At 40.5% G+C, this 24,080-nt stretch overlaps 1 protein-coding gene across 1 annotated transcript in view; it reads right to left on the bottom strand.

Annotated features, from left to right (window-relative positions):
* Nucleotides 1-6,850: 6,850 nt before the first annotated feature.
* The window catches only part of LOC141443771 (uncharacterized), a 42,837-nt gene continuing 25,607 nt past the window's right edge, over nucleotides 6,851-24,080 (bottom strand). The window contains exons 16-23 of the mRNA XM_074109120.1: nucleotides 23,464-23,548; nucleotides 22,553-22,631; nucleotides 15,534-16,079; nucleotides 14,755-14,861; nucleotides 12,208-12,286; nucleotides 10,844-10,965; nucleotides 10,187-10,322; nucleotides 6,851-8,974 (exon numbers count right to left, since the gene is read on the bottom strand). Of these exons, the coding sequence (XP_073965221.1) occupies nucleotides 7,644-8,974; nucleotides 10,187-10,322; nucleotides 10,844-10,965; nucleotides 12,208-12,286; nucleotides 14,755-14,861; nucleotides 15,534-16,079; nucleotides 22,553-22,631; nucleotides 23,464-23,548 (2,485 nt within the window). The 3' untranslated portion in view covers nucleotides 6,851-7,643. The remainder of the gene's footprint in view (nucleotides 8,975-10,186; nucleotides 10,323-10,843; nucleotides 10,966-12,207; nucleotides 12,287-14,754; nucleotides 14,862-15,533; nucleotides 16,080-22,552; nucleotides 22,632-23,463; nucleotides 23,549-24,080) is intronic.

The following is a 24,080-nucleotide window of genomic DNA, read 5'->3' on the forward strand; positions in this document are numbered from 1 at the left end:
GATCGAGTGTCCTCAGAAGGACAGTTTTGTTTATGTTCTCAGAAGAACAGTTTGTTTGTTTTCCTCGTGCAAGATCATCGCAGTATTTCTACATCTTCATCTTCAAGCCTCGAGGAATCTTCGTCGTACTCCGGAGAGCGGAGACTCGCTTCACTCGAAGTACATCGGAGCTACGACATGTTCACTCCTCGAGGCTTGAAGATGAAGATGTAGAAATACTGCGATGATTCATAAACGACGTCAATCACCTACATATGCAATAATGTTGACGAGTTGGTACCGTGGTCTAAATGAGACTGTTGACGAGTTGGTACTGTGGCCCACGTAAGAAAGCGGACAAGATAGGAAAGTGACGATGTGGGAATGTTGGCGAATCAGAACAGTAGACTATATGCGAATGAGGACGATTTAATAAGGTGACGAAATGGGACTGTGGACGAAGTCATCCTGAGCCGTCAAATCTAGGAAGCTAAATCTGACAGATTTTCAACGGTCCAGTTGACTTAAAATTTGATATACTTTACATCACCCGCACCCCCAAAATCAGTAGAGCTAGAAACACTGCAGAGAAAAAAAACAAAAAATAACATTATGGAATTGGAATATTTATTAAAATATTATGTACAATGTGTTGAGAGTTTCATAACTAAACTTATGGCATAACACTATCGACTAATTGCGTATCAATAAGATGTAATTAGAACTGGGCGAAAAAATATATCTAACAGAAATGCTTGCCAGTCCTTAATACACTTATATTAATATAATACATAAAATCGAACACGCTATATCTATGTACAAAGCATTTTATTCAAAATGACCTAAATTACTTAGCCTATTTTTTTGGAATAAATTATTTATTATGACAGAATATACATACGGTTTTATACAGTTGAAATCGGTATAAGTCCGAGACCGCTGGACCGACTTTGATGGGGCTTGCATAAAAACTGAACTAGAAATAGCAGCTTTTTTTTTGCGAAAGCCTCATCCAAATCGGTTTGTCCGTTTTGGAATTGTGATGGTTCAGAGTCATTTTTCAATGTTTTTAACATTAAAAAGTTTTGTTATAAGATTTCTTAAAGCCGAATTATAGTTTTTCCTTTAAAGTACCTACAATTGCAGATAAAAATTGTAAAATAAGTCAAAATTAACAAAAAAAAAAAACACAACGTGAGTAAAGTAAATTAGACATGTATAGAATCCTGTAAATAAAAAAAAAAAAGTATACCTATAAATTTCTTATTTTCAACAAAGAAGTAACAATTGAAAAAGAACTAAATATTTGGAGATTAATGGCCGTATTAATAATTAAATAAATAAACATAAAATTGTTTTTCACAAACTGCCAGTTTTATATTTTTATTCAACATAGTATAATGGATATCAATTACTATGTTTAATACTACATAGTGATTCAGAAGACGTAAGCAGGACCAACCCCTTCAGATTCAGTTAGTAAAAGCAACTATATCATACCTGTTTAGATTAACCTTGTTTTTAAATATTGAAAAGAAAAAGCATCTAAATAATAATTATTTCATGGGACACTTGACACCAATGAGGGCTATCGTTTTTTGTCTCTCTAGATGGCGCACTGTTGCGTGAGGTTTTTAAGTATGGCTTTCAAAGTCTGTTATTACGGGCGTGAAAACAAAGTTTAGATTAAAATCATATTTAATACACCTTAAAACCGTACCATAAAAATATCGAGCATGCCACAGTGTTGCATAGTCCCCGTTTAAAAGGGAGGACAAAGGTTTCCGAAAGACAAAACTGTCTCAAAACACAGACATTCATTGCCCCGGAACGCATATTTGCCATAATTAATTTCAGATATTGCAAAATATTCACAAAATTATTCTAATTATAAATAAACCCGCGTAGCTCACCCAAAAACTATGAGATTTGACATTTCGGAGACCTCACGCTACACTAGCGCCTCTAGCGGCGAATTCATACGCGATAGCCCTCATTGGGAACGCTCCATTATCAATTACCGAGGGTGTTAGGTTGGCCTTGCCCGTATCTCCCGAATCAGCACATCTTCATAATAAAATATACATACAATCAATTATAACAATGCAAGCTTTATTTTGGAAAATCAATCGTGTCACAACTAGAAATGCAACGTTTTTTCAAGGAAATTTTAAGCTTTTAAAGTATTGAAAACTAGTTTCTTTGAATAAAGCAAAACGTGATCTGAGAGTTGCCAAAAATTATTATATTTAATTATACTCAGCGGTACAAAATTTCCCACTACTGCGTACATTTGAGGGCCAGATTTTTTGCCGCTCAGTATGTTAGAAGTATAACAAAATTGTTTTTTGTTCCCCGTACATAACTCTTACATAACCAGCACTGCTATGAGTCGAATTATTTCCCAAAGGCGCTTCGCTCGCTCGACTAGCGCGTTGTGGTCGCAATGAGGGCTATCGCGTATGAATTCGCCGCTAGAGGCGCTAGTGTAGCGTGAGGTCTCCGAAATGTCAAATCTCATAGTTTTTGGGTGAGCTACGCGGGTTTATTTATAATTAGAATAATTTTGTGATATTTTGCATTATCTGAATTAATTATGGCAAATATGCGTTCCGGGGCAATGAATGTCTGTGTTTTGAGACAGTTTTGTCTTTCGGAAACCTTTGTCCTCCTTTTTTCGACAAAACGGGGACTATGCAACACTGTGGCATGCTCGATATTTTATGGTACGGTTTTAAGGTGTATTAATATGATTTTAATCTAAACTTTGTTTTCACGGTAATAACAGACTTTGAAAGCCACACTTAAACCTCACAACAGTGCGCCATCTAGTGAGACAAAAAACGATAGCCCTCATTGTACCTAAAGATGCGGCCGCATGCCGTCGCTCGTTTGCAGCGACAAATCTGGTCACGTGACCCCATTTTGAATCGAAAATACAAACCGAGACATGGATGCACAGAAAAACCAGAAAAAGACCAGCACTGGGAATCGAACCCAGGTCCTCAGCAATCAAATTTGGAGTTGAAATAAAAAATACAAAAGACTCCAAAAAAACAATCATAATTTGATTGCTTAGTAGCGACATCTCTTGTCTGGGTGAGCGGTTAGTCCCGAAAGAGTGTGACGTCTGTCGACGAAACATAGAAGTCGCTAGTGCTGCTGCTTAAGTAGCTAAGTAGAAATAAGCAACCTGAGATATGTATGCATAGGAAAAATTCGTGTCTAGATTCCTGCCCAGCAGTGGTGTAGGGGTTATAGCACGCAGCACGGATTGCTGAGGACCTGGGTTCGATTCCCCAAATTCGTGCTGGTCTCTTTTTCTGTGCATCCATGTCTTAGTTTGTATTTTCGATATGGCTTCATGGCATACCCGTAAAAGTAACAAATTTGGAGTTGAAATAAAAAACCCAAAAAGACTCCAAAAAAAAACAATTCCATTTTGAATGTGATTTTGAATTTCCCGCGACTCAAAAAAGTAGCGTCAAGTCGCCGCGTCCAGCAGCAGCGACAAGATGGCCTCTTGCAGGAATGATCTTGGTCTTGGAAGCTGATTTCTTAATCTCATTTAGTAGCAGTCGTGGCAGTGGGTACAAATAACCTAACCTTGCCAACAATTAGTTGAAAAACCCCCCCGACATTGTCACTTCAAAGTTCAATATCTCAAAAACGGCCGAACCAATTTTGATAAAACATGTCTCAGAACCATCGCTAGAAAACCAGCTTCCCAATAAAAAAACCGCATTCAAATCGGTTCACCCGTTTGAGAGCTCCGTAGCCACAGACAGACACACAGTATTTTGCGTCGGGGGTTAATAAAAGGAATTGGAGTGAATGAAAAAAAAAATAACAGTGTTCTTGCCGAAATTGAAGTGGTTTTTTTCCTGGGATATAGCTCAACATTTCCAGCTTTATCGCTATATGCCACGTGACCAGATTAGTCGCTGGAGTCGCGCGACTTGCATGTGGCCGTACCTTAACACCCGCTCGACTGTAAAAGTGACCAATAACATTACAGAAATCTTTTTGAAGTAGGAAAGTGCAAAATACGAACTTCGTATGTTGCCGTCTCGTCGTCGCTAATATTATTTAATACGAGAGTGAGGGGGACGGTACGATATATACTTCGATTTTTGAATTTCGTAGTAGCCTTAGGTGTATTGTCGGCATAATATAACTTCGTCTAAAATGCAGCTGGTGGTCTAATCAACTGGTCCTAACCTCTTCGTGCCGGAAACATGAGAAAACGGGTTAATTTAGAGTCGAGTCAAGGCGTGAAGCGCCTCGCGGAATAGGAGCTCCGCGAAGTGGGGCTCCGTCCACTTTGGGTCATAGAAAACGTTATTTGACAACTCCTGAATTTGTCATGTCTTATATATTATTATGAAAATTTAGATATACCTACAGACAGTGTTTAGCGAAGAGAAAACTTAAATCGGTTGAAAATTGGATAAATAATGTTTTTTTTTAAATCTATATACCTGTCTCTTTCTCAAACGCCGTGCTCTATGCAGCAAGTATGGCGTTGCTTGCGTGTGACGTCATCCCTCAGACTTTTTCTATGACAAATACTTTACATTGTGAATTATTTTCCTTCCAATACTATGGATAATCTTCGGCATTTTAACGCACAAAAACACAAAATAACACTTTAAAATACCACGCGCAAACAACGTTAAGCTTTGACAGCAATAGACAGATGACATTTGAATTTAGTGTTACCAGTGCAAGAAATTAGTTCTATTGGTTTTCCGCAATATGGCGAGGTTTTTTGTAATTCTGGTCAGCCTTTACTTAGTCGTACATTAACGGAAACCAAAATACGATAGTTTAGACAGTTTTATGTTAGACTTCTTTTCTAGTATGACTTTAAAGTATACTCAAGATTTATAGTTTGTTTTTACTAAGAATGTAATTATCAGTACAATAAATTTGGAATGCAAAATAATAGGAAAAACTTCATTTTAAAGTGTCGAAGGGATCTTGGGGTTTTGTAGAAAATATCGCTCATCCAGTAGAATAATAACAATATTTACAAGATAATAAAGTTTTGATTTCAAATTTAAGGTTTGATATCTTCAAAACACTTTTTTTTGTAGTAAAAGTCACAAAGCAATTGTGTATGATGTTCTGTTGGACGAGCGACTTTCGCAAATGATTCATTCTCTGTTTTATATGGACGAACGTTTTTTTTTTCTGAACTGTAAAATATTCAGGATATATTTCAGGACTATCGTGTAGAACCCTATAGGTTAAATTAGTTTTATATCAATCCTGAAGTACAGTTCCAAAAAAATGGTTGGAAATTGAATTTGAGAAACATTTAAATAAGGTTAAGTAGAAAGGCGGTTTTTTGCCTTTAAAACGATTTTCAAACAATGTGCGTTGCGCTTATTTACATTTCGATCTAATATTGCACAATTAATTTTGGGTTTCAGATGTACAACGCCAAAAGTTTAAAACATAAGTTTTAATCGCCATTTAAAACAAGCCGTGGCACAGTCGTTCTTATACTTCTGAGCAAAAATTCAAAAATATCTGAACACGCTTCTACGCCGTTAAGAATAGAGTCGTGTCGCGTTCACATAGTTTTGTTCACAAGTTTATGAACTCAACTGTACAGATTTAGTGAATAATATTTTGTCATTGTATTTTGTCGGATAATTTCGTATTTCTTGCTATCTCAACTAGCTTACTGAAGTTAACTCAAGTTAATTGAGGAAGCAAGATAAATATGATGAAAGAACATTATTTACTGAATGAATAATCCATTCCCATCGTAAAAATTCGGAATAAGCTACTACCGAATGCTGCGGAAGTGTCTATATATTGTATTAATAAATGACGTTTGTATTAAATAAAGAGGGTACTTTCATCATCATCCCAGCTTATATACGTCCCACTGCTGGGCACAGGCCTCCTCTCAGAACACGAGGGCTTGGGCTATAGTTCACACGCGGGCCCAGTGCGGATTGGGAACTTCACACGCACCATTGAATTGCTTTCGCAGGTTTGTGCAGATTTCCTCACGATGTTTTCCTTCACGCAAAGCTCGTGGTAAATTTCAAATGTATTCCGCACATGAATTTGGAAAAACTCAGAGGTGCGAGCCGGGGTTTGAACCCACGACCCTCTGTTTGAGAGGCGATAGGTCAAACCGCTAGGCCACCACGGCTTTTTACCACTAGGCCACCACGGCTTTTTAACCACTAGGCCACCACGGGTACTTTATTGGTGACAAATTTCAAACCACGAGTTTGAAGTACCATCAGCCAAAAATGTGGTCTAGCGGTCTAGCACACTAAAGTTGATAATCGCGGATATCACGGGACAATTCACACCAATTGACCTAGTCCCAAAGTAAGCTTAGCAAAGCTTGTGTTATGGGTACTAAGCAACGGATAAGTCATACTTAAATACATATTAAAGACCCAAGACCCGAGAACAAACATTCGTATTTTTCATACAAATATCTGCCCCGACACGGGAATCGAACCCGGGCCTCAAGCTTCGTAGTCAGGTTCTCTAACCACTAGGCCATCTGGTCGTCTTAATATATATAGGTCGTCGTTTATAACTCATAACCCTCACGATTAAATAGATAGTGCGAACAAAAAAAGGGAATATTAGGCAAAGCTCTGCGCAAGGGGCGACACTAGCGCAAACCGCCATGACAACGTCGGTTAACTATTGTTTGCCCGAAAGTTATTTGCTATAATTTAATTTGCCCGAATGTTTCGTCTACTAGAAAATTTATGTGATATATTCTTATTTCTCCGAACATTACATGCCATAATGATACGAATGCAATACGTATTGTCTTTCATATTGTTAAGGGCGATAATATTATTTAATAGAATATTCAAACGCCATACTAAATAGTGTTTCTTTCTGAATCCATCTTGGCTATGTATTTGCTTTTAGTTTTCTGTAGTTTGATAGAGGTTTGAACGACTGTAATTAACGTCACGCCTTGTCGCAATTCTAACCTAACCTAACCTATGTGGGTAATCTGACGTGTGGGATTTATCAGTATATAATGTCAATCACATTTACATGGATTGCAAATAACATTATGGCATGTGATACTTATGGATTACAATGATTATGAAAAATGAAATTATTGAAATTAAAATTACGGGCAACAAAGAGAACTAAACGACGAGTAGTGCAAATGAATTTATAAGAAACAATATTATGGCGGTTGAATATTATGGCACATGAAATTCGGACAAACGGGCGTTTTAAAAAAAAACTTTCCTACTCAGAATCAGGAGCATAATCTAATGCGGTCGTTTAAAAAAATGACACTATATGTTCATACAAAATTTTATGAGTCAGTTTTGTCACGCTCATACTGAGTGTATGAAAAAAAACGTCGCAAAACTGTAATTTTCTTTGGGGACGTTTTTTTAAACTATCGGATTCGATTGTGCTCTTGATTCTGAGTAGGAAAAACCATTTTTTTCAAAATTAAAAAAAAGGTACACTTTTTTTTAAAACGCCCAAATAGGCATTTAAGATGACTGAAGTAGCATCACACATACGAACGTTTGCGAGAAAATACGATGGGAAAGCATTATTCAGTACATCTATAATCCTGGTGGCCAAATTTCCTTTTTCTCAGAGTTTATATTTTGTTTAAACTTTAGGCGTTACAGCTGTCAAACAGTCAAACTGGTAATCAACTGTTGACAGAGCTTTCCGTACGCTCTCTGATCACCTGATATCCTTCTCATCTTCAAACCCTTCTTCTCCATACCCTTATTCTCACAAAGAACCAGTTCTATCTGGATACCGCCGGAATACGCCAGATTTAAACCAGTCAAAGTGTCTTCATGGCTCTCTTGGGACGCTTCGACAAAAATACTTTGCGGTGGCACTCTAGAATTTATGGTATCTTTGAGTAATTCAACTATTCTTTGAGAGTCTAATTTTGAACATACGGTAGATAGAGTTACTTCATAATATTCTTGTACGCATGAAACCTTCTGCGGACTGAGCAGAATTGGTATTTTGTCGTCAGACGTGGTTTCCGGCCTACATATGTCCGTTAACCTTAAATCCATGGTGGACCTTTGCAATTTCTCTATTTCCTCCCCCTCGTCGCATTTTTCAAGGCGATCCCTGGGCAAATATTCCTCTTGTAAATCGCCTAAAACACCTTGATTGGAAAAAGACGATCTAGGCGTCTCGCCTTTCTCAGAAAAGCTACTTCGCCCAAAGTCGCTCTTTTCAGAAAACGACGATCTCCCGAAGTCGCCTCTCTCTGAAAAACTACCTCTGTCCGAAAACGAGAAGGATTCCCTGTGCTCGGAGAAACTACCCCGGTTTTCACTGAAACCGGAACTTATAGAAACTATATTAGAATAAATGGACTGTATGTTTTGCTCACAATTCGGCGAGGCATTCGCCGAATCATTACTTAAAGAATCATCGCTAAAACCTAGACTTTTATCACTATTCCTTCTGCTTTTATCTTCTGAAATCAATTTGTCTTCTTCTTTAGGACTTTGCATTTCAGAGTCCCTCTCTTCTTCTACCTCCGTTTCTTGACTTACCTTTCGCCCTATGCCTTTGGTTATAGACGGTCTGTCATCCAAATCAGAAGGTTCAGAAATGACAAACTGTGGCACAACATACTTGGTATTCTCTAAGCTGTCCATGCTGTCTTCAGATGAGGACGCTACTAACGTAATTTCGGACCCTAAGCAATCCGTGAGACTGATTTGAGGAGTTGAGGCGTAATTTTGGAATTCTTGCTGAAGGTTTCTGTTCATTTGCTGATTGAAGCTGAGCTTTTCGCAGCCGTTGCTGATTTCCTCTTGGATCATGTCGAGGGGTGAGCTGGGGTTTGATATGGGACTGTTGTTCTGGGATCTATGGGTGACCATGTGTAATTGGGGGTGTAAAATGGTCAGTTGGGGGTACTGGCCCGTGTCCATTTCTGTGGTTTGCCGGAGGTCTAGGGGGGTTGCTGTGGCTTGGGGGGTACCTGAGAATAAAAAAAAATATATAAATAATATCTTCTCTAGCTCTTCTCTATACAATGTGTTATTTTTAGGGTTCCGTACCCAAAGGGTAAAAACAAACCCTGAGACTTCGCTGTCCGTCCGTCTGTCTGTCTGCCTGGCACCAGGCTGTATCTCATGAACTTCAATAGCTAGACAGTGGAAATTTTCACAGATTATGTAAAACTATGTGGCCTCTATAGCAACAAATACTAAAAACAGAATAAATAAATATTTAACGTGATTTTTTGACGTTTTTTGCTACTGTCTAATGAATGTTGTATAGATGGTACGGAACCCTTCGTGCACGAGTCTGACTCGCACTTGGCCGTATTTTTTCTGTTGACAAATGAAATTAATTTCTCCAAGATGCATGTGGTATAAATCACATTTAATGTAATTTTAATTGAAACAATTCTTTTGTCGTATTTTTATTTTTAGTATTAAAAAAGCGCAGCGTAAGACGTCCACCAACGAGATGGACGGATGGTTAAAGCCGCGGGTTCACGGTGAATGCAGGCCGCTACCAACCGAAGCGACTGGAGGGCTATGCCCAACAGTGGACGTCGTGTAGCTGATATGATGATACATTAAAAAGAACCAGCCAAGTGTGAGCCGGACTAGTGCACTGAGACTTTAGTAAAATTCCAGTGATAGCAGAGCTTCTTTCCTAATCAAAATGCATGCAGTGTGGGGTCATTGACGAATTATTTCACTTACCATAATTTCACTTCCCATACCAACGTTTGCCATAAAATATATAGAACGGTGCTGTATCCGGATTTTTTCAAATGTCATCTTATGTTTTTATCTTTGCTTCTTTTTATAAGTTTTGACGATCTCAGCATAAATTCTTATATAACTTGACTTAATGTATTTATATAATGTAATTGTTATGTTGAGTGAATAAATAAACGAACCTAAACTGTTTTAACTAAAATGCATTAGGATAGGTTAGTTTAATTCAACTCTGAAGAAAATACTATTTCAGAAATAAATTACTTTATGGCAAAAGAAAATTATGGGAAACGATACATTATGGCATTTGAAATTCGGGCAAACGATAGAGAACCATTTTGACAGAAACTTGTTTTTTTTTATTTCTAAAAAAGCTTATATTTATACCTATTTTGTGAATTGGGTTGATACGTTTTTTATGTTTTAGTCGGGCGTATGCGTGTCTGTGTGTCACTCACCTCTTGTGATAGAGCCAGTATGCAGGTAGCTGAGACCCTCTGTGATCTGCCGCAGCGGGGAGCCCGGAGGGGGGGTCGGGTTCGCGAAGTGCTCCGCGGGAGGGGGGAAGTTCAAACCCAGGTTCAGGACCAGGTCCTGAAAATAATAGTACATTTTATACTTGATTACATATATTTCTGGAATCTCGGAATTTATCCTGAAGTCGTTTCATCTTTTTGACATTTTACGATTTAAATTTGAATTTAAATCATTTACTTAGTATATTGACCGCGACAGTCTTAAAACATTGTTTTTGACATTTGTGACGTTTGTTATTGGTTAAACTAAATGAACCAATCGCAGCAAGACTAACGTCAAACGGACCTTGCGATACTAACGCCATCTAGCGATATTTCAAAAAGCAATCATTACAAATCAGACTAAAGTGCAGTAAACTACAAATATATAGATACGGCCATAGTTACAAAAATACATATTTTTATTACTTTATTGACTAAACATTAAATTCGTGCACACGTGCATTTTGTATCTTTGGTGGTATCAATATCTCGACAACCGCATCCCTTCGCATACTTCATCTATTCGATACTAGATGGCGCTGAAATCATTTCTCGTAGTTCATCTATTCGACACAAGATGGCGCTATTAAGGCTTACCTGAGTGAGTAGCAATGAAGTAGGCAGTTCAGGAATGGGTTCCGTCCGTAACACCGCTCGCGCTTCTGGGGGGAGGGTGGACAGCTCCAGAGAGGGGGGAGACGCGCCATGGATAGGGGAGTCTGAAAAAAATATATATATTTCATACTTATATTTATTGAAATCGAAACAATACATTGAAAATACGTACAAACAAACGCGAAGTTATCATTTTTACTAAGCATAGTTCAATTTCCTTTACCTTTTAGGGCAGGAAAAAAAAGTATAAAAAGTGCGCAACTGCGCTCCATTCCATATTTCTTGTTGAATCAAATCAATGTTACTAACGTACGTAATGTACACATCATCATCTGAACAAAGGCCTCCTCCTTGGCCACAATGAACAACAACTCGCCACTTGCATCCACCGGTTTCCCGAAACTCTCACGATGTCAGTCCATCGAGTAGGTTCCGGTTCGTGGTCGCTCGAAGGCTTTTCTCCCCCAACGGTTATCTGTTTCAAGCGATGTGCCCGCCCATTGCCACTTCAACTTGCATATTTCTCCAGCTATGTAGGCGACTTTAGTTCTTCGACGAATTTCCGTATTCCGGATTCTATCGCGCAAAGGAACTCCAAGCATAGCTCTCGTAACGTACTATACTTCGTTTTTTTAGCATTAGTAATAAGGTAAACCATCTTGACGAGTCTTTTTAATGAAAATCGTTGTAAAAAAACAGTTATTATTACTTATTATACAAAAACCATGTATGTATGTATGTATGTAAATACTTTATGTACCATGTAATAGTACATTGTGTCTTAAGGGCGGTGAACAAGGAATAACGAACGAGAGTCTATTTAATGAGTCGATGTTCGTAATTGTTGTACCGCCCGCGCGACATACAATGTTTTTCATCACATTTGCTAGTAAAATTGTATATTTGTAAAAGAAAAACTATATCATGTCAGCCGAAAGACGTCCACTGCTGGCCATAGGCCTCCCCCAAGGCTCTCCACTCAGACCGGTCTTGTGCTTTCCGCATCCACCGCGATCCCGCGATCTTAACCAGGTCGCCGCTCCATCTTGTTGGAGGCACCGACAGCTCGTCTCCCGGTCCGCGGACGCCATTCGAGAACCTTCTGACCCCATCGGCCATCAGTCCCGCCACTGCCACTTCAGTTTCGCAATTCTTCGGGCTATGTCGGTAACCTAGTTCTACTGCGGATATCATCATTTCTGATCCTATCCCGCAGAGAAACCCCGAGCATGGACCTCTCCATAGCCCTTTGAGTTACCAAGATCGCTTACCTTCTTTCTAATGCTAAAAAAATGAAGTATGGATGAAAATAAAATAGAAATGTATGTTTGTGTGTGTATACTCACTAGGCATGGAGGCGGCGGGGGTGTGCCGCGAATCGGGGTGCGGGGGGGACGCGCCCGCGCCGCGCCGCTCCAGGCCGCGCTGCAAACAAAACAAACACATGTAGCAGCGCCATCTACATGTAGATATGTGAACATTTTGTGAGCAATGAGGGCTATCGCGTATGAATTCGCCACTAGAGGCGCTAGTGTAGCGTGAGGTCTACGAAACGTCAAATCTCATAGTTTTTGGGCGAGCTACGCGGGTTTATTTATAATTAGAATAATTTTGTGAATATTTTGCAACATCTGAAATTAATTATGGCAAATATGCGTTCCGGGGCAATGAATGTCTGTGTTTTGAGACAGTTTTGTCTTTCGGAAACCTTTGTCCTCCCTTTTTTGCGAACAAAACGGGGACTATGCAACACTGTGGCATGCTCGATATTTTTATGGTACGGTTTTCATCATCCCAGCCTATATACGTCCCACTGCTGGGCACAGGCCTCCTCTCAGAACAAGAGGGCTTGGGCCATAGTTCCCACGCGGGCCCAGTGCGGATTGGGAACTTCACACGCACCATTGAATTGCTTCGCAGGTTTGTGCAGGTTTCCTCACGATGTTTTTCCTTCACCGCATAGCTCGTGGTAAATTTCAAATGTAATTCCGCACATGAATTTCGAAAAACTCAGAGGTGCGAGCCGGGGTTTGAACCCACGACCCTCTGTTTGAGAGATGTATGATGATTTTAATCTAAACTTTGTTTTCACGCCCGTAATAATAAAGTGCATTTGCCGAAAATGCATTTTACGTTATTTTAATAAATCACGAAAGGTATTATGTTTTAAACGGTTTGATTTGGCTTCATCACTACCAGTGGCGGAGCGTCCATAGAACCCTATTCCCGCCGGCTTGCCCAAAATTAACAAAATAGGACAACAGGACATTCAGTATTTATGAAAAATGTAAGCGATCTTTGCTTCAGCTTTACCACTGAAATATCTTACGCTACGCCACTACGTATATTTGTTACCTAAAAATTAGCTACGGAATAGTAGATTGATAACCAAGGGTGGAAAGTGACCCATTTCACCCGAGATTATATTAATAGTACGAGAGGAAATGGGTAATTTCACCCGAGTTAGACACTCTACTTTTCATTTCGACTGTGAGGAAAGTAAAATACTACAAAAAAATGAGAATAATAATAAATTGAATTTACTTATATCCAACCACTAATGGTACCTTTTCGACTGGCCACTTGCCACGGCCGACTATAAAAAAAATCGAGTGGTCACGACCAAGGAGCTTATATACAAAACTGGAGGTTGAACGCCGAACGGAGAAATTTGACCTTTATTACTTATTTATATATTGCACATTTCACGAATGACTTCCATCTCTTTCTTAACCTAACTAAAGATAGAGATGGAATATGTTCGTGATGTAATAAAGGTCAAATTTCTTGTTTCAAAACGGATGTTCGGCGTTCAACCCCAGTGTTGTATATAAGCTCCTTGGTCGTAACCACTCGATTTTTTTTATAGTCGGCCGTGGCAAGTGGCCAGGTCGAAAAGGTGAAAAAAAAGGTGTCATTGACGTAACTCAATCATCTCCGACTCCGTGGCTAATCGAAAAATTCAAAAAAAAAAATACTTTCCACCCTAGAGATGAAATAGTTATTTGTGTCACCAAGGGAGCAAAATGGTGTATTTACGGCTAGGGCGTAAATTGAATCCAGAATGTAGTGAAGGATTCTGTTGAATCCTAAGCGTAATGAGGGATTCAAGTGTTAACGCCCAAGATAAAAATAAATTTGCTCCTGAGTGGCTCATACAACTTTTCACACCGAGCCTTAAGAAACTTGAAAAAAATAATTCTAAATATTATTAAAGAACAACCAGCATAGAAAATGGCGTGGCTTTACAATTATAACGACGACCGGATGGCTCAGTGGTTAGAGCACCTGACTACGAAGCTTGAGGTCCTGGTTCGAATCCCGGCCGGGCAGATATTTGTGTGAATAACACGAATGTTTGTTCTCGGGTCTTGGATGTTAATATGTATTTAAGTATGTATTTATCTATATAAGTATGTTTATCGTTGCCTAGTATCCATAGTACAAGCTTTGCTTAGTTTGGGACTAGGTCAATTGGTGTCAAGTGTCCCATGATATTTATTTATTTATTTATTTATAAACTTCAAAAGTGGCATTTGCAATAAAACACTTAGAAAAGCCTTGAACAGAAAAGATACACTTTGCTCCCTCTCGACAGGGAGGAAAAGTTACTTTTCTGAAAGAGAGGTGTGAAAATGCAATTTTCCACCCGGCTAAACCCATGAAAATTAAACTTTCCGAACAGGAGAGATGAAAAAGGTATTTGCGCTCTTCTGGGAGGTGCCAAAAGCTTTATTGTTGAATTTAAGAGAATAAAATTTTCATACATATATGTAGGTTGGATGACAGTGCAAGTACAGAGAACAAAAGTAAAGTCAGAAAGATAAACTTGTATATATTTTTTATACAAACTTATACAATGTCTATGACTCGTGTATGAGAGACGAATATACCTGTAATTGTTGATATTCCAGCCTCGCCGAAGCCAAGTCGTGAGAATTTCTAGGCGGGGAGCACTCCGCTCTCCGCACAGGCGAATACCTCTCTGCGTGCTCCCGTGCTATAGACAGACACATATATTATTAAACGCTGTTTCATTAAAACCAGCTATTATATTACTTTTCATGAGCTTGTGTATCGTAATCGCTAGATGGCGTTAGCATCGGGTCCGTTTGACGTTTTGCTGCGATTGGCTCATTTTTTTTTATTCGACTGGATCGCAAACGAGCAAGTGGGTCTCCTGATGGTAAGAGATCGCCACCGCCCGTAAACATCTGCAACACCAGGGGTATTTCAGACGCGTTGCCAACCTAGAGGCCCGTTTTCGCGAAGCTAAGAAAAAGATAGATACAAAAAAAACAAATATCTACACTAATTTTAAAAGCGTGCATATAAGTGAAACACACACACATCTAAACACACACACAAACATTGTAACTATCTAAACAATCTACAAGTGCAAATTAAAAAAAATATATATCAAGTTTTACCTGAAATTTGTCATAATCCTAATAATCATAAAAATTATGTCAAAAAAGTTCAACTTTCTTAACTATTTTAACTTAATTTTTTTTTAATTTTGGCCAATTTTTTTTGATACAATATCCGATACTCTTTTAAATTTCATTCTTCATTCGTTTTATTTTTAGCAATCACTCACCGAAATAATTTTTGCACTTAAATAAAAAATTAAACCACCACCCCCAAAAACGAAAAAAAAAAAAGTATTTACCCATCTCCTGTACAGTCGACAGCATAAGTTTCATGCGCTGGGGCCCTGAGAACTTCTTCTGTCTATTATTATGCGTCTGAGTGTACTGCGCACTCGAAACCGGTATCTGGTATCCGGTATTAGTAGTCGCATTTTGGTACGACACTGGCGTGCCGCTAGTAATCGAGCCCGGTATGAAGTTAGCCAAGTTCGTATTGAAACTATAATTGGTATCGAAGCCGGTATGCATCGGCGTACCGGTTACTATAGATCCTTGAGTGACCACAGCTCCGTAATTCGGCGAGAATTGCCCCAAAGTCGGTGTGAACGGCGACGTTGCTTGCGTTAGGGGTGTCCCAGTCATTATGGAACCGGTTTTCGGTATCGATACCGGTTCCAAATTCGGTATCTGCTGGATGTTCGGCGTGCCAGCTGTTATGGAGCCCTGGGTGGGGCTTCTGGGGTTATGGGGGGGACTCTGGTATCCGCTTGGGTAACCCATAGACGGTGGGATGTAGTTTCTTTTCATACGTGCCTCGACCTCCATTACTAGTTCTGGGCTTATTACTAGAAGGGGTTTGCAAATTAATTGGCCATGCAAGTTAACAGGCGCACTCAGAGACAATTATCATTACTGATCCATTTTATGGTTAAATGATGATTTAGTCTCTTAATGCGAGGGTGAGTGAATAATAATGTCGCTTTAATTTTTTGAACCAATGTTAATATTTTTTCTCTTTTTATCTAGACAAAGACAAAAATATTTTGGCCGAAAATTTATTTCATTCAAATCACTTGTAAATTAGTCATTTTTATTCACTTTTGATGGTTTGAAATCGCTTAACAGAATAACGTTGGTATCGGTTAACTTTAAACTGGTATCGAGTTTCGCCGAAATTCGGCTCTGATTAAAAAAATACTACGACAATTCTGTTCAACGATTCAAATTTAAAAAAAAAAAAACATTTTTTTGAATACTTTTATGCTGGAAATGTTACTTAACATTGCAGTTAGCATTTATTAGAGTAGGTTAAAAAAATAAGTACAATTAGACCCAGTGGAGGTTGCAAATTTCACACACACCATTGAGTAATATATTTTGGTTTTTGGAGTGGGAAGATTAAAGCAAACTCCCAGGTCAACGACACAACTGGTTTATTGAGAAACTACCCGACACATAAGAAATAACAGATATACCCACAATTGATGCTATAGGTATAACACACCTCTCCCTCTTACAAAAAAAAAACAATTAATAAGTGAGGGCCATTAAGTACTGATATGTGAGATCGTCAGTAATGTCTCAAGTACTCATAATTGAACCTCTTATTATATGTATCTATAGTAAAAAAAAAATAAGTTAAACAACAAAAAAGCTTAGTTTAATTATACTATCAATAGTTTAGTGAAACTTATGGCGTTATTACCTACTTATGTGTTTAAAATTTGTTAACAGTAACAAAAAATAATAATTTTGTTTGTGACTACAAAACTAAGGCTTACTAGAATAGTATCTACCTACTTACTTAGCTAAAAGTTAGGTGATGTCACAGAATAAGTAATATGGTGTTGTCTTACAAAATCAGTTTTACCATATTTGCATTATTTTGGTTCCTACTTACTACATTTTGGCTAAACGTCAAGTAGCCAAACTAGTACAGCTATCCCATTTTTTTTTGAAAAATAAAATATGACAACCATTAGCTAACACTTATAGGTACCCTTAAAAATACAACTGCGTTTAGCTCGCGGTCGGTATTGATTGTTGGTAATGGTTAATTCCGTGGGTTGCACAATCGTCTCTTGTTTAGAACTCGAAGTACTCGATGCAGACACGGGGATAACTGGGGGTTCCACACAGATGTTCTTTCGTGTGTCAACATTACATGCATCATTGTTGTCTTCTGGTTTATTATTCGTTAACGACTCACGCTTTTTAACATCCGGCTCGTTGATCGGCAACAACTGATCTACGTGACGTTTCCACACCTGCCCGTCGGGCAAACGCACTCGGTATGTCAGGGGAGCTTCCCGCTCGGTGACTGTGCCCTCGGCCCACTTACCGGTCCTCGCGCGGTAGTCGCGCGCCAGCACGGCGGAGCCCACCCACGGCAGCAGCGCATCCAACCGGCTCCGCAACCGACGGCCCAGCAACGCCTCAGCCGGAGCGACTCCTGTCGTGCAGTGCTCACAGTTTCTGTACTGAAATAAAAACTTACAAACAGCTGCGTCAATGTCGACCCCTTCGTGAACCGCTTTCTTCATTGCCCGCTTCACCGATTTTACGGCGTTCTCGGCGGCACCGTTACCCGCTGCTCGATAAGGGCTCGTGATAGTATGAGTGATGCGGTTTTTACTCATGTAGTCCGCAAACTCTGCGGAGCTAAACGGGGGACCTCCGTCACTCACCACCTGCGTCGGTAAACCGAAACGAGCAAAAGATTCACGTAATTTCGTCACCGTAGCTCCGGCACTCGTACCAGACATCTTTTGCACTTCGATCCACTTGCTGTGCGCATCGACTGTAATTAAATAATACTTATTTTGAAACTCAGCAAAGTCGATGTGAAGCCGCTGCCACGGGCGCGCCGGAAGGCCCACGGGTGCAGCTGCGCGCGCGGCGGCGCGTCGCGCTGCTGGCGGCACGCGGCGCACGCGCCGCACAGCGCCTCGATCTCCGCGTCCAGCTGCGGCCAATACACGTAACCTCGAGCCAAGTTCTTCGTCTTTACGACGCCCAGGTGTCCCTCGTGGAGTTCTCGTAATACCGGTTGCCTCAAACTATCGGGAACGACTACCCTGTGATTATATAAAATACAACCTCCGTCCAAAGTCAACTTATCTTTCCTGTTCCAGTAAGGTTTTTCCTGTTCTACAATATTAACATTTGTAGGCCACCCTTTTAGTATGTAATCGTAAACATTTCTCAACACCGCGTCTTTCTGCGTCTTTGACGCCACCTCCCTCGCGCTAATAGGAAACGCTTCTTCCACAAAATGAACATATGAGACCGCATCTACTTCGGATCCTTTGCGGCCTCCCGACAGCGGCAACCGCGACAGCGCGTCCACATTACAGTTGTCGCTCGATTTGACAAATTCGATATCAAAATCGTAAGCGGCTAATTTGGTAGCATATCGCTGTAGTCGACTAGCGGCAGTTTGTGGTAAACCCGTTTTAGGTCCGAATATGAATGTGAGAGGTTTATGATCGGTCTTAATGATAAAATGCCGCCCGTAAAGGTACTGGTGATGTTTGGTTACCCCTGCAATGATCGCTAAAGCTTCCTTGTCAAGTTGACTGTAAGCGCGCTCGGCTGCTGTTAGGGTTCGCGACGCAAAACAAATAGGGCGTTCCTCGCCGCTCGGGTAACGGTGCGACAGTACACTACCCAAACCGTAACTACTGCTGTCGACTGCTAACACTAACGGAAGCTCAGGATCATAATGCACTAGTACTTTTTTACTAGCCACAATTTTCTTGACACTATCAAAGGCTCTTTCACAGTCCGGGGACCACACCCAAGTGACCTCTTTTCGTAATAAACGGTGCAAACAGTAAATTACTGAGCTCAGATTTGGTATAAATTTTGCATAATAGTTTATTAAACCCAGAAACGATCGCAACTGTGTAACGTCCTTGGGGGGGCGCCTCCAAAATAGCTTTGATTTTATCGGATCCGGGTGTAACCCCTGTCTGTCGATAATAAAACCCACGTAATTGATGCTATCCTGCATAAAAGAACATTTCTGTAGTTTGACTCTAAGGCCCGAGTCGCGCAGCCGCGCGCATACGGCGCGGAGATTGGCCTCATGCTCGCGACGGTCGCGGCCCGTCACGGCGATATCGTCCAGGAATACCGCCACGCCGCGCAGCCCCCGGAGCGTCTCCTCCATAAACCTCTGAAATTTTTCGGGATACAGCTCAATCCGAACGGAGTGCGTCTATAAACAAATGTACCTATATGTGTGCTAATGGCTGTACACGCTTGTGATTGTTCTTCTAATAACAACTGTTGGTATGCGTTAGTCAAGTCAATTTTACTATACTGCTCCCCCCCACTCAGTGCAGCAAATAACTCCTCGATTCGTGGCAGAGGATACGGCTCTTGGACTAGTTTGGGGTTAATGGTGACTTTATAATCTCCACAAATTCGCAAGTCACCTGATTTTTTAACCACCGGTACAATAGGTGTACCATACTTTGAATGTTCCACCTTATAGATGGTACCCTCCGCCACGAGTCGTTCGAGTTCCCGCTCGACAGGCTTACGTAATGCTAAAGGCAACGGCCTCGCTTTTATAAACACTGGATCTGAATCTTTCAAAATAAGTGAAATTTTTTCTGTACATGTACCGAGCCCAGACATGAATACGGATGGAAACTCTTTCTGTAAATTTTCAACAATATTTTTTCGGTCATGTGCAAAAATAAATCGCTTATTTGCACACTGTTAATTTTTAGCTTTCGTAACCACGATCTACCTAATAAAGGAGGCCCACCCTTCTTAATAATAAACAACTTTAAGTCTGTCGCACTGTGTTCGCCTAAGGTAGCATTCACAGTTATATAACCAACGGGTTCAATTATTGTTCCCGTGTAAGAACGTAAACAAACATCATTTGACTGCAGTGTAATGTTTTTGAAAAATCTGACATAACAATCATAATTAATAGTAGATAACTTACTTCCAGTGTCCAGTTCGAAGGTTAATATCTCACCGTTTACCGACACTTTCACTGAATATGGCTTGTCATCTTTACCGCAAACATTAAGATTGTAAAGTTCACACTCGGAATCGTCCTCGCTATCCAGGTAGTTATGGCCCCGGGCTCGCGCTCCTCGTTCCGCCGCTCTGCCACTCGTGCCAGGTTGCTCTGCTTACAGACCAATTTGAGATGGCCCTTTTGGCCACATTCATCGCAAGTATAATTTTTAAAACGACACCAATCCGGTCGATGAGTGCGCCCGCATCGCCAACAAGCGCGACCTGCGTTCGAGGCTGCCGGCGCGCCGCCGCCGCCGCTACCGCCGCCGCCGCGGCCGCCGGTCGGCGCGCGCCGGCCGCGAGCCTCGACGCGGTGCACGGGCTCGCCCGCGGCGCCGGCGCCCGGCGCGCAGCCCGAGCCGCTCGCCTGCGCGCTCCGCTCCGCCGCCTCCAGCGACAGCGCCAACTCCACCGCATTACTATACGTGACCGTTTTCTTCGCAAACAATCGCGATCGCATTTCGTCACTAATCAGGCCGGACACAAATTGATCACGGAGATTCTCTTCAAGATTGCTCTTAAAATTGCAGGTGCTTGCGAGGTGTTTTAAGGCTTGCAAGTATTCGTTAAGAGATTCGCCTGTTTTCTGTCGCCGCTGACGAAACAAATGTCGCTCCGCAATTTCGGAGCGCTTCGGTTCGAGATGGTCGCTGACCGTCTTGACGAGATCCTCAAACGATTTTGTCTCTGGATCATTCGGCGCACATAAGTCACACATCAAGTTGTATGTCGCCTCGCCCACTACGGTCACCAAAGTTGCCACTTGTAACTCCGTTTTGATTTCATTTAAGGTTATGAATTGTTTCACGCGTCTAATATATGCCGACCACTTTTTACTTGCCAAATCGAACGGTTCAATTTTTCCGATCGGCATTTTATTGATTAGGTACCTAACCACTGTAACTTTACGATTTTAATATTAAAAACAGGATTAACTCGTCGCCAGTAATATATTTTGGTTTTTGAGTGGGAAGATTAAAGCAAACTCCCAGGTCAACGACACAACTAGTTTATTGAGAAACTACCCGACACATAAGAAATAACAGATATACCCACAATTGATGCTATAGGTATAACACACATTGATTTTTTGCTAGTGTGTGCAGCTTTCTTCACGTTTGCCTTCCCCACATGGTGAAATTTCAAATATAATTTCCAAAAAACTATTAGAGGCTATATAGCGCCTGTATTAATACTGGCTCTGAAATGTAATCATATTACATAGTTCGTATAATGAATGGTTGACACAGCAACCAGCTGTTTGTTATTCTTGTTGTGCGAACTGACGTACACACATCGTATGTTTGAATTTTTACTATTTTACCTTTAATATACATATTATTTCTGCTACCGTTCTACATAATTTCATTTAAAACTTACAGGAGCGAACCCGAGCTCGAACCCACGACCCAGGCCACAGGTACCACAGTTTATTATAAACAACATAAAAGTATTCAAAAACAAACAAAACAGTCAAAAAATAGCAAATCAATTCAAGCAAAAAACATCAAATAAATCTAAACTACAGACATCGATAAATAAATCATAAAATACTTACGACAAAAATTGATTTTAGCTCATCTGTGCTCTTTTTAGGGTTCCTTACGCAAAGGGTAAAAAGGGAAACCCTATTACTAAGGGTAATTAAGGGCAAAAATTAGTACTTGAATAACTCCTTGGCTTGAATAGCCCTAAATTTATTTATCCAAAGAACAGACGGTGGAAGCGAAATACTTAGCAATCCGTATCATGAAGCGAAGCGCTATGCCAATGGGAATTTTAATAGCATTAGGGCAGAGCCATCCGGTATCTTTAGTCATAAGTGTTTTATGGTTTAATCTAAACACACTAACAAGCATCGAGTTTATGGTTTCGGCCTAATTATCGCCGAAACCGAAATTTCTATTTTACACGGTCCAACCCTATGTTTTCCAAAACTTATGTTATTTGACAGAAAAAAGTGAACAAGCGTTTGTGCAAAAATCACTATAAATTCAATTTTCAAGCGAATGTTCTTTTTATTAAACATTGGCTGTATATGTAGGTTAAAACCACGACGCAAAAGAAGGCTGTTATAACTTTGACGCCATTATTTTAAACGAAAGCGAGTTTCCTCATGTTTAAAATTATGGTACTTTGAAATGACAGCGTCGGAGGAAATGACAGTTATTGCAAGTTCTATTTACAGGTTAAGATTAGACCATGTCAAATACAAACTTCCAGAAGCTGTCAAACTAACATTCAGTGCACTTTGACAGTTGTCAAGACGTACCTGGCGGGCGGTCGGTGACGGTGAGCAAGCCCGATCTCCTCATCCTGACGTTGGCAGAAGAGGACGGAGAGGATGTGGGCTGAAAAAAAAAAGGATTACTCATAATTGTATTTTATCTCTACACGGACATGTAATAATAACCTAACCTAATATCAGAACTATTTCAAAACTGTCTCCCCCCTCCCCTCTTTCTCTATCTCTTTGTGTGTTTCTCTCTCTGTGTGTGTGTATCTGTGTGCGTCTTTTTTTTTATTCGACTGGATGGAAAACGAGCAAGTTGGTCTTCTGATAGTAAAAGATCACCACCGCCCATAGACATCTGCAACACCAGGGTTATTGCAGATGCGTTGCCAACCTAGAGGCCCAAGATGGGATACCTCAAATGCCAGTAATTTCACCGGCTGTCTTACTCTCCACGCCGAAACACAACAGTGCAAGCACTGCTGCTTCACGGCAGGATTAGCGAGCAAGATGGTGGTAGCAATCCGGGCGGACCTTGCACAAGGTCCTACCACCTGCTGTCTGCGTGTCTCTCTCTCTCTCTCTCTGTGTCTGTGTCTCTCTCTGTGTGCGTCTCTCTCTTTCAAAATTCAAATTCAAATTCAAAATTCAAATTATTTATTCAGTAAATAGGCCGCAATGGGCACTTTTACACGTCATTTTTTTAAACTACCAGCGCTTTCGGAAAGACCATCATTGCCAAGAAGAATGCGCCGCAAGAAACTCTCTCTCTCTCTCTCTTCTCTCTGTAAACTACCAGCACTTTCGGAAAGACCATCATTGCCAAGAAGAATGCGCCGCAAGAAACTCTCTCTCTCTCTCTCTCTATCTTGTGAGGGTGTCTCTCTCTCTCTCTCTCTCTGTGTGTGTCTCTCTGTTCTCTCTCTCTCTCTGCGCGCGGTCCAGCTCACCATAGCTCCAGTGGTGACAGTGTTCGCGGCGTCTTCCGTGGTCGCCATGGTGTGCCGTTTGCTGCTGCCACGATTCATCATGTACCTAAAATAAAGAAAAAATAGCTTTTCCCCGCGTGTCCGCTCACACGCATGGTACAGTCAAGCTCATAGAGTTGTGAGCAATAATTTATCAGACATATCTGACCACGGCTCTATTGTTAACGGCGCGTGTTCAGATATTTCTGGTCAAATTTTAGCTCACACTTTTATGAATTCGACTGTACAGTCATCAGCACCAATATCTGACATAACAAAGCGGGTTAGTAACATTTTGTCTAAAAGAGTGGCTGGTCTAAGTAGCAACTGGTCTATAAAGCAACTGGTCTAAGTAGCAAGTGGTCTAAAAAACAACTGGTCCTACTAACCTGGTTTTGTCGTACATAAACATAGGTTAGGTTAGGTTAGACTTGCATTAAGGCGCGAAGCGCCTCAGCCTCGCGGAATAGGAGCTCCGTTTTAGACCACTTGATACTTAGACAAGTTGCTTCTTAGACCACTTGATACTTAGACAAGTTGCTACTTAGACAAGTTGCTTCTTAGACAAGTTGCTTCTTAGACCAGTTGATACTTAGACA

The sequence above is a fragment of the Choristoneura fumiferana genome, chromosome 28 (assembly GCF_025370935.1).
Source record: "Choristoneura fumiferana chromosome 28, NRCan_CFum_1, whole genome shotgun sequence".
Classification (NCBI taxonomy): domain Eukaryota; kingdom Metazoa; phylum Arthropoda; class Insecta; order Lepidoptera; family Tortricidae; genus Choristoneura; species Choristoneura fumiferana.